At 38.8% G+C, this 11736-nt stretch overlaps 1 protein-coding gene across 1 annotated transcript; it reads left to right on the forward strand.

Moving 5' to 3' along the window:
• The first annotated feature begins 234 nt into the window (after window positions 1–234).
• LOC117260600 (uncharacterized) lies at window positions 235–10179 on the forward strand. The gene is made up of 7 exons (XM_033632594.2): window positions 235–403; window positions 581–680; window positions 5975–6154; window positions 6252–6407; window positions 6498–6550; window positions 6916–7006; window positions 8790–10179. The coding sequence occupies exons 1-7, from the start codon at window positions 314–316 to the stop codon at window positions 8903–8905; spliced, it is 786 nt and encodes a 261-aa protein (XP_033488485.1). The 5' UTR covers window positions 235–313; the 3' UTR covers window positions 8906–10179.
• The last annotated feature ends 1557 nt before the right edge of the window (window positions 10180–11736 follow it).

Genomic DNA, 11736 nt, shown 5'->3' on the forward strand with positions numbered 1-11736 from the left:
TCGTTACAAGGACCTTCACAGATCTCCACTCCATAATACTCCACCTCTCTCGTCTCTGTCATGAAGAGAACATACAGTAGATGCAGTATTTCCTGTAACTGGAGGAGCCACTCAAGCAGTGAGGAAGGTCATTGGAGGAGGAGCAGGATTAAGTGTGAGGTGTTTGATTGGAAGAACGCAGCAGAGGAGGGGTGTCTTGGAGTAACCTCTGATCAAATCTGAGCTCCTGAGAAATTTTCTGTTATTGCTGGAACTCCTGTGAAGCCAGTGACGTGACCACACCTTTCTGCACACCTGAAGCTGGGACTGCAGCATGCAGCAACCAGGCCGGCTGAGGCTGAGGCCGTGGCTGGAGGAGCAGATTCAGTCTGGGAGGTATCCAGGAGTCAGCTGGCTGGACCAGGTAGACCCCTCCATTTTACAGCTAATAGAAACCAATACAAACACATGCATACACACCTGGGGGCAGAAAGTTTTGCTGTGGATCAAATCACTTTCAGACAGCAGACACAGGTTAATGAGTCAAGAAATACTCTTGGCAATGATGTATTCAGTGCTGTTTTGTTGTTTTATATTCCAGTCAGCACAAATTTTCCAAATCCCATGGAAACATGCCGCTCGTCATGGCTGGAGTATTGACCGAGATGCTACACTCTTCAGGAGCTGGGCCATGCACACTGGTAGGAGCCCCACACAAATGCAAACATGTTACATTATTTCAAATGTCTTAAACTAAGGAAAGCCTGTTTGAGGTTAAATGAAATTAAATGACTCCTTTACAAGAGTGTCCCGGCCAAAACAGGTGGCAGCACATTTAAACAAAGTTGCAGACATGTAACAGCTGAATGGTCTCCTCCATTTAGACTATTGTCTATTGTCTTTTGTATTGACTGCTCATTTATATTAATGTAAAGCACTCTGCCCTGTGTGATGGTCTAACATTTACCCTTGCACGCTGATGCAGAGCAACAAATGAGTAAAACCACAGTAGAATATATTACACCTTTTATATTATACTGAGCTTATACCATAGATAATTGACTCCTTGTGTCAGAGCCACAGCACTACAGCCAGGCAATATGGTTGATATTAACGTGATGACACTAATGCCAATATTTTTTACAACGTCAAAGTATCACAAATGTGCCAAAGTTAATAATCAGTGCTTAATATATTTAACTGTGTTCCACTGTAATGTGATCACACATGTTAAACAAATACTTGGCATTAGCTTTTCACAAGGTGTCCCATAAAAGGTGACCTGGTGGTTAAGATGTGTACCGTGTGTTCATAGTGTCTCTGGTTCAGTTACATAATTTTAGAAAGAAAAACACGTTTTTTAAAAAATGTTATTTGAAGTTAAAATGTGCCTGCAGCATTTGGCTTTTTTTCCTGAGTTTATTGTTTCAACCATCCCAATGAGTTCTGCCTACAGACCTGTTTCCTGCTTAGCAGAAGTCTAGGAAGATGCCACAATTCTATTGTTCAGCCCAAGTCTTTCTAGATTTACCACATTCATATCACCATCCTATGCAGTTTCCAGCTAAGTGATAAGAATTATACAGGAACCATAAAGAGCACCAGTGTGTGCCACAATAACATAAAAACTAAATTCAAAGGAACAAACTCGATGCCTAGATTTGTATTTACATTTTACATGCAAAGTTTACAAGAACTCACAGTCAAGTGCAAATAATTCAAAGTAAACCATAAACCCTGGTATCTTCTCATAATCAGGACTTTTTTTTAAGGCGAGACACTACAGGTGAATAGGATAAAATTTTAAAATAATAGATATCATCATAAAAAAAAAATCAGAAAAAAATGTATAACAAGTTTTTCAAATTTTAATGTTTAATGATGCAAATTATGCAGGATATCATTAAATATGCACTAATTTGCATAGATTTTAGGAAGATAAATCTGAACATCTGATAAAGCCAGGTGCAAAATTCTTTTTTCATTTTGTTTACATATAAGATGAAAAAAATTTTACAAAAGGATTTAATGATATCTGCTTTTATTACCTAGAAAATCAAAATATACTGTCCATAGCCTTAAAAAAAAATCGATTTTCACCATATTTTTGTGAATAAAATGTCACATAAATCAGGCTAGGAATGATATATTAACAAATCCCTCTGTAAATATCTTCAGAATATAGCTAGGTGTATAACTGGAAAGTTTGGTGTACATAGGTGCTACAGAGGCTGAGATGCTCGACTTGGAGTATGACAAAAAACTCATTTTGAGAAAACGTCATTCACGGTTTTACATAATAACATAATAACATAATATAAGTAGACAAAATGTAATAAAATAAACGTCTAAATGTATAATTTGAATGTTTTCTTTATAGCAGTTTGAAAGAATAATATTCAAGGAGTAAAGCCCAAAATCTCAAAATTAACCACTGCATGAAAAATCGATGTTTTTGCCTGCCATGTCTCACCTTAAGTCAGAAGGAAAGATTATCTTCTTATAGTAATCAAATGACATTAAAATTTGTGTTTTGCTTTCTTGTGGAATACTTTGTGCCCAGAATCCACAAAATAAGAAACATATGCACTTAATTTTGATCCATATAATAAATAAAATGATAATAACAATTTCTTTTGTCTAAATTGCTTTGGTTTCATAATCTCATAACCAAATGTTTTTGCTCTCTCTGTAATCTCATTTCTGTCCATTCTGAATACCATGTTGAGTAAAATTCTTGTGTGTACACCCACCCACCCACACACACACACACACACACACACACACAAACTAAATGTCTAAGCCCTTAACCTAGGCCGTAGCCTGACGTGCACCTCCCCAGAAATGTAGCTCCTGTCTAGTTATGTAAGCTGAAACCATTTCCCTCAGTGGGAATGAAGCTTGTATTTACTTTAATTTCACAGATAATAAACATACACTGTGAAGACAATAAAGCCTCCACAAAAATAGCATTTTAAGCCTTGTGTGTGATTTATCCTGGCTTCATATGAGCAAAGGAAATCTCTGCTTGTCGCTAGGCTAATTTGTACAATTTAAAACACCATAGGCTTGTGCTAATAACGTTAGCATGTTGTATTTGTGGGGAGAATGTGCCCAGCAAAAGACAAATGTTTTATATGCGAGTGATGCAAGTTATAGTGAAGCCGATTTGAGTATTTGTAATTTAAATTGTCTTTACTAAGGCATGTTTAATGTGTGTTTCATGTGTGTTTTGAATCAACTAAACTTATCAGTACATCACAGAAACCTCCGCCGCTAACTAGTGTTCTAGAGGTGTAACTGCAGAGTGACACAGACACACCACGCACAAGTATATGCTCATGATGGTGTGTGTAGGCTACAGCGAAGGGTCTGCCGCACAATTATAAAGCCCCCTTAATCCTTAGCTACCCTAACCCAAGCCTAAACCTGAACCCTGAAACCAAGTCTTAACCCTTAAACTGGCCTTTGAAAAAATGAGGACATGCCAGAATGTCTTCACTTTGCAATGATGTCCTCACTCTGTTGCTAAAATACACACACACACACACACATAGTCTTGGGAAGGTCACGCTCTGTGATGTTAGCTGCTCATCACATCATGGGAAAGCTCCACTTCAGTTGCTGTGAATGTGCAGGGTGATCGTATTGCTGTCAAAGTACAACATGACCGCTTCTCACGAGCTCTAGAAAAAAACTATCCATCAGTTAAATGTATAAAAGCACACACTGTGCAGTGTGGTGTGTTCTAAATTTCAAGTAAAACCCACAAAAAGGTTGTTATAATATAAAGTATACAGATTATATGACTGAACCTTCAACTAACACAAAACTTGTCCAGGCTTTTAAAGTCATTAATGTCAGCTGGACATTGCATCATGTGTGTAAAACAGCTGCGGATAACCGTTGTCCTCTTCTTCGTGTTAGCCCTTGTCTGCTGTAAATGATCCCTTTTTAAACTACAGAGATTTTATTACTGAGGCTGGTAATTATAGTCAGAGGACTGGCTGAGATCCAAATCACACCGGGGTGCTTAATCTGAGAACTCTACACACTGATGAGATCACACACTCAATGATAGATGGTGGCAGCACAGTTAAAGCTGTTACAGGGATGTTTTTAAAGACGAATACATCTGTTAAATCCTGTCCTGACATTAATGAGGCTGATTTAGTTCTGATTTGAATATATTCCTGTTGTATTGAGAAAACCCAGCTATATCCAATCAGACTTTGAAGAGTAACTCAAAGGTGTAGGTGTCGATCCCTGTGTAGTTAGCCATCATGGCTACTCCAGGGTGCTACGTCTTGTGTTCACTTTCAGTTAAACTCAGAGACATATTTGTTCCAACATGTTTTGCGCATGTCCTCGTTTTCCCAAATCATTATAACGGAGCTGGCTAGAGCAAAGTTAGCATGATCCATGCCTTTGTCTATGTCCCTTGTCGCTAGCTAGCTAATTTGCTATAATACACAAAAACCCCTGGGCGTTCAATTTTAGCTACAAGGTGTCGGAGGCACCTGTCATAGGAGTAGAGGAAAACATACCTTTTTGGGAAGTGTAGTTTGTTTTTAAAGCATCATCATGTGATTTGAGTAGCTTTTCAATTATTATATTCCAGTGGTCATGTTGCTGTGTTGTAGCACTCTAGATCAGTCTTGGTCTCAACACCACTTTTTGAAGGTCTTGGTCTCGTCTTGAACTCGACCGCATTTTTACTCAGTCTGGTCTTGGTCTTGGACAAAGACAACTTGGGATTTTAGTTCAAGACCAGTCAAGACCACAACTGAGGGGATATCATCAAATGGCCTTTTCCAAAGAAGAGTGTTGAATAAAGATGGTTGAGTTGATTTCAGCTCCTATGTGTTTGAATTTGTTTGCTCATTGAAAACAAAGGAAAATTCCCACACATAAAATTCACCTCAGCAATGTGTTTTCCTTATTTACCAAGACATTTTTAATAATACACGTATACATACATATACAGTATTTGAAATTAAAAGAGGTGAATGAAGAGGAATCTTCATTTGTTTTATACAGATGTTTTTATAGGAATATTTTTATCTATCAGATCAATGTGAGAAGTATCTATGGTTAGCATGTTTTACCATGCCTCACATTTTATCATGAGTGTGCCATGCCGTGTAGGACTCACACTGGTCTGTTCTCTGTTTTGGTCTCAATCCCTCAAAGTCTCGATCATGACTTTTGACTTGGTTGTCCTGACTACAACACTGTCATGTTGTTTCCTGTGCCTTGCAGACCTAACGACAATGCTGCTGCCACTTTTGTGTTGAATTTAGGGCAGGGTGTATGCCATGCTGATTTAGGATTCCTGACTTGGGAAATCCCTCAGTTGGGATGGTTCTGTAATAGCTGAATATCTGTCCTAAGACACGATTTTTCCCCCCAGTGCAGTCAGGAGATATGTTTCTGCAATACGAAAAATCCCAAATGTCATTATAAACTGAGATAAGATATGTCAGACTTAGGAAGTTTCTCTAATGAGGCCCGAGAACGCTGTGATAATGTCTCAGTTATGGGTGCAACAAATTACACTTCTGACCACATCCAACCACAGCCAAGAGGGATGCAGGGTGTGGTCAGAAGTGAAACACACTTGAAACTTGAAGCAGTCATTCCTGATTGTCAGCATAGTGCTTCAGTATGAAACTATTTAAACCTGCTATTACTAGGCAAAAAGGTATAAGAAATTTCCTGCTGGTTTGGACTCTGGTTGACTTTTTCAGGTAGGTTGATTTGTCAGCTGACACAATAAGAGCCACTGGGTGGGTCATGCTTTACTAATTAGTCTTGAGGCCCCAAGAGCATTGTCATATTGAAATATATTTTTTCAGTTTTGTGCTTAAATAATCAAAGTACCACGCAGCAAATGGGGCAGATATTCCAGGGGGCTAACAGGGGCCCAACCCAAAACTCAGAACAATACACACACATGCACACCAACTCTTGTCCCTATGCTTCTGCACTTCAGGACGGTACCGTCCGGGTAAAGACAAACCAGACCCCAAGACATGGAAGGCAAATTTCCGCTGTGCCTTGAATTCCCTGCCTGACATCTTTGAGCTGCGGGAGCACAGCAGGAAGAGAGGCAGCAATGCTTACAGAGTCTACAGGATGCTACCCAGCACACAAACACAGAGACGCAGGAGAGGTAAGACATGCCTTGAACATGTATTTATCGAACATATTCAGACATATTCTCAGACAGACCTTATGTGACTGTACTCTCCCGTCCTCCTCTTTCTCAGGGCTGAGGTTGTTCAGCAGGCCCCGGGAAAGACAGGCAAGTTTAGGTGATGATACACACATTACGCATGCTTGGCAACCCTCAAGACCCATTTCAGACACACCACAGAAGGTGGAGACCCTTGCAGAGGACACATTTGGCAACACGCAAATGCATGGTGAGACATTTGTGGTCATTTTGCTGTTGTTCTGTTGATTATAATAAACTCTGTAGCCTGGTAATGATGAAAGTTACTGTTGTTGTTTAGGGATTTGGGAGGCCAAACCAGAGGAGCAGGAGCAGAATGAGGCTGTGTTTAAGGTACATTTCATTTACTGACTGACTGAACATTGTGTGGCTTATCCTGTCATGGAGATTCTCTGACTCCCTAAAAACGTACCCTGAGGGGCACTCTGGTAGCTCACTCAGTAGAGTGTGTACCATTAAGGCTGAGTCCTTAGCGGCAGCTTGGTTTTGAGTCTGGCCCGGGCCCTTCGCTGCCATGTCATCCCTTCTTTCTCCCCTGACATTATGAGGCCTGACTTTTTCTCTGTCTCCCTATCAAAACTGAATCCTATTTTACCTAACCACGTAGAGATCAGTTAAATATTACAGAGATGCTGATTGGGTGCTGTAGGTGGTGCTCTGGTCTGCCTGACTGACTGCAGATATTCTGTCTCCTGTAGTTGATGGACCACTTAAGCAACACTGATGTCTGGAACCAGACTGGGGAGCAGAGAGGATGGAGAACGCACACGTTGTGGGACCACTGGCACTGTACGACACTCTTAAGTTAACTCAAAACATCTGTCAGATTGCATCAGTAGATTATTACTGCATGTTCACAGAGTAATTCAGTCCTGCAAAAAAGATGCTGACTAAAAACAAAATATGGACTTTAGGAGAATATTGCAGTCGCCTTGGTGCATTTCTTGAATCAGCCTTAACATCACACACAGTGGATTATCTGCAAAAACTACTAACTTGCTCAAAATCCTAATTTAATATAGTTAATATTTATGTCAATTAACATGTCGGTGCCTTCAGAATGACAAGACATTGTGGCATTGTCACAAACAGGATAGTCAAAATGATTAGCCATGTTGACACTATAACAGAGAGTGTACTCTATTAAGTATTTAAAAGTACTCTACTAAGTATTTGCTGATATAAACTTTGTCTAAGGTTTTAATGACACTGACTGAAAATGTACATGATGCACTTTTTCTGAATGGCAAATATCAATCTCAACAGTACAGAGTTACACATTACTGTGTGTGTTGTGTCGTCCAAAATGATGATGCGGTTGAGAGCCAACGAACTGAAGGTCTGTCCAACGCGTCTGTGACATAGTTAGGGACCTTCCCAAAAGTGCAATATGACCCATTTCAATGTTCAATAACTGTTTTGTTTTTCAACATGGAGATCTTAAACTACTGCCATCATAGAGAGTGGCAGCCCATAAGCATTTCACATCTGTGAGTTTGTAAATTAAATAAATAAAGTTTTTAATTAAGAGTTGTGACAGGATGTCTCTCACACACAACATCATTTGACATCAATATATTCACAAATGGTCGATCCATATTTCAGGATATAGGCCTAGGTCACTGATAATGAAATAATATAGAAATGTAGCAAATCAGGGTTATGAATGACCCATTTCCTTAATTATGCACATTTAAAGGTTGTGATGTCAACAGCTTGCTCATTCATGAATATATTGACGTGAAACCACCTCTGATGTGTCTTCGACATTCCCTCACACATTACCCTCAGCAAATCCCTTTGCATCATTATCAATGACTTATTGCATAAATATGCATATTTCAAGGTTTTAATGTCAATACTTGCTTATTGATGAATATATTGACAGCAAATCACTTGTAATGTGTCTTTGAAAATCCTCTCACAACTCTCACAGCTGGTAGTTTGTGGAAAAGCAAATTTCTCAGCATCATTATCAGTGACCTAGGCCTATATCCTGAAATATGAATCAACCATTTGTGAATATGTTGACGTCAAATGATGTTGTGTGTGAGAGACATCCTGTCACAACTCTTAATTAAAAACTTTATTTATTTATTTTACAAACTCACAGATGGGAAATGTTTACGGGCTGCCACTCTCTATGATGGCAGTAGTTTGAGATTTCTGTGTTAAAAAGGACAGTAGATAGGACAGTCCCTAAACACACCAGTGGTCACAGGCATGTTGAACAGACATTCAGTTTGTTGTGCTCTTGAATGAATTTTCATCTTTAATTACTTTGAGTTAACTAAAACTGCGGAATTAAATTAGCTTTTGAACATATCCCATACGTCAAATATTTAATATTAAACTAACTTCACCGCTGTAGACAAGCTGGTCTGTTGTGCTGGCTCTCTGTAAAGTTACACTTATCCTGAGCATATTAATCAAAACGAGGGAATGAATTAAACAATCTCGAGGCCATGCAATAGCATCTTGAGTGCTCCATTTAGTAAAACATGGCCTTAGCTTAAAGTTCCCATCTGTTCATGTACTTGCATGTGTTTAAATGTTGTTTTGTGCTCCTCAGGTGCTGATGATAACCCCTACTCTCTGCACTCAGAGAACTACAGTGATCTGTTTGGTCCAAGCTACATCAAAGAGCTCTCCGACTGGTCCACACATCAGCAAACACTGATGCCGTAGCTGTGGAGCGAACAGCTCACCCACCTACTCTTTGTGTGTCAACCGCATGTTGATTAGAAGCTGTTTTACCTTCAGACTTTCTTTGCTAAACTTCAGCTGCTAAACTTCAGCTGATTTCCTCCTGCTGTCTGTCTGCTGAGCTGACCACTGAAAAAGAGAAACAGGAGAGGGGGAGCGGATGGAGAATATTGCTCCGTCAGTCAGTCAGGCGGTCATCCTCTCTGCTGAGCATGCTGAGGTGAAGATCCTGTTCCAAGCCAAGCTTTACCTCAGTCATCATCACTGGGGTTCACTATGGTTCAGTGCCTCAAACTCACTGACACAACACCAAGCACAAACCACAGCTCACAGAGAAAACAGATCTCATTTCGCTTCAGTGCAGGATCACTTATTGCTCCTCTGTTTCTTTGAGTGTTACTGGATGTTTAGCCAACATACAGTAGATTAACACTACTACAGTACTACACACTAAGCTGATTTAAGATGCATATTTTTGTCCTGCATATGCATTTTATTACATTTATGTCTTTAGTTTTCCAATTTTAAAGACCTTTCAGATACTCAGTGTTGTATATTTTTAATTTTGAGGCAGCATATAGTGCAGTTTGTTTTGTGTGATATTGTATAACCTGTTTTATGTTTTTCTATTTTTAACTAAAGCACATTACTTTGTCAGGAGTCTTTATATCTTGTGTGCATGTGTATGAACTGAAGGCGGTGGCTGCGTGTCACTTCAATAAAATCTATAACTGGCAGTGGTTTTAATTATAGATGACAGTCACCCACTGTCATTATTGCTGTCAACTGTCCACTGCATTGATGTGATAAATGAAAAGAAGCCAACTTGTAACCTGTCTTCATTTATTGACTTTTAAAAATGTGCGTTTTCACATTTAAAATATTATATAAAAATTAAATAAATTCAAGAAAGCACAGAACATTGAAGAAATTAAATAAAATATAATTTGTTGTGAGTGCTTCACTATAAATAAATATGTTGTCAGACTCACTCTCTGATTATAAAAAGAAACAGACACGTGGTAATAAGGTGTGGTTAACAGTGTGATGTACTAATCTCTTTGGTATGTTTGCAAAAACTTCTAAAGGCTGCTGACAGCTCAAGGGAATATAGGCAATGTGAGCTTAATATACAGTTCAGCACAAAATCATATGAAAAGAGCCTTTCTTTATTGATAATTAACTGCTGGAAACTACAAGACTTCAAATGTAGATTTGACTGGATCTGTCATAGGAGAAGCACAGGTGCAAACACTAATTATGACCCTGCTCCTTTGAAGTGTCATTTGTGTGCGTCACCATGCACAGTATCAGCGACGTGCCTGAATGTAACGCAGCCTGTAATTACACGTTTGCTTTTCTGTCTCATCGAGAAGACCTGACATTTGAAATTAAAGGTCAAGTGCAGGGGGCAGCAACCTTTACAACCAGAGAAGCCATTTTTGGTCCTAAAAAAATGAATTAAATCTGTCTGGAGCAGCAAAATATATTTGAATAAAGGTAACACAGCCTTATTAAGTCTAAATTAGCTTATCAGCATTATTATAATAGGTCTAATCTTTAATATGTTTTACCATTAGGTGATGACTCTGCAGTGAGGTGTTTATGAATAATTTGTACCTTGCCGTGAAAGTAAAAAAATCTGTCTATGCACTATTAAATTCAATATTTTTCTCCAAGACTTTGGAATCCACGGCTAGCTTCGCTAAGGAGACTCAAGACAAGCCACTGCTCTTGATGTTCGCCAAAATTTAGAGAAAAGATGCCAGGCTGTAGAAGTAGCCTATAGGCTGTTCACACATTTTTACAATGGGATAATGTAAGAATCACTTTAGGCCTACAACATTGGTGAATGAAAATTAAAATGTTCAAAAATAAACATGATTTATTTCCATGTAGCCTGAGTTTTGGTCAAAGCCACAGGGAGCCATTAGAGAGGGACTACAGAGTCACAAGTTGCCTCTGGTCTAGTGTGTAGGATTCAGTGGCATTTGGCAGTGAGATTGCAGAACTGAAACTTCTCCGGTTTGTCACTTATGTAGGAGAACTACGGTGGCCTACACAAAAACTCCAAAAAATGCATGCTAAAATGCAAATGGCACTACCTAGAGCCAGTGTTTGGTTTGTCCGTTCTGGGCTACTGTAGAACAACATGTCAGACTCCATGGGAGAGGATCCGCTCTGTATGTAGATATAAACCGCTGATTCTAAAGTAACAAAAACACAATTCTTATTTTCAGGTAATTATAAACTGATGAAAACATAGTTGTGAAAAGTATATACCATTTCTGCCAATAGATGCCCCTAAAGAATACACACTGGACCTTAAAAGCTATATAAGAAATCACCAGCACTGTTGATTTCAGTGGCAGAAAGCAATGAGTGGCTGACATTTTACTCAGTCACAGAACAAATTCAAGGTTCTTGTACCTTACTTGAGTGAATCAATTTCTTGTTCTCTACTTAAATGTCACTACATTTTTAAAATGTTTCATTTTGACTCCCCTTCATTGGACAGATACTGTTACTATTTGCATTTTTCATTAAAAAAAACAACCCATACATTTATTTATATAGTATGTAACAAACGTACTGTCAAGATTAAACCGGTGGTTTCCAACTGTTTTGCTTGTGAACTACAAAAAGAACTCTTGTTGGGGCCCTTTGGCCCGTTTTGGATGTCTACCAGTTGTATGCAGTTGCAAAGAGAGAAATAATTTTGAAAGGCCCATGGAGGTAAAATTTTCTATTGTATTACAAAACAAAGATTAGAGAAAAAAAAGTATTCAATCAGATTTGTGTAGCAAAACTTT

The sequence above is a fragment of the Epinephelus lanceolatus genome, chromosome 2, assembly GCF_041903045.1.
Source record: "Epinephelus lanceolatus isolate andai-2023 chromosome 2, ASM4190304v1, whole genome shotgun sequence".
Classification (NCBI taxonomy): domain Eukaryota; kingdom Metazoa; phylum Chordata; class Actinopteri; order Perciformes; family Serranidae; genus Epinephelus; species Epinephelus lanceolatus.

What these genes read in the sequence shown, in the direction of transcription:
- LOC117260600 (XM_033632594.2), top strand. Translation starts at nt 314, where the DNA reads ATGCAGCAACCAGGCCGGCTGAGGCTGAGGCCGTGGCTGGAGGAGCAG. An exon ending in GAGTCAGCTGGCTGGACCAG is followed by an intron (nt 404 to 580) that starts GTAGACCCCTCC and finishes TTTATATTCCAG; the next exon opens with TCAGCACAAATTTTCCAAAT. An exon ending in GTTGTGGGACCACTGGCACT is followed by an intron (nt 7,007 to 8,789) that starts GTACGACACTCT and finishes TGTGCTCCTCAG; the next exon opens with GTGCTGATGATAACCCCTAC.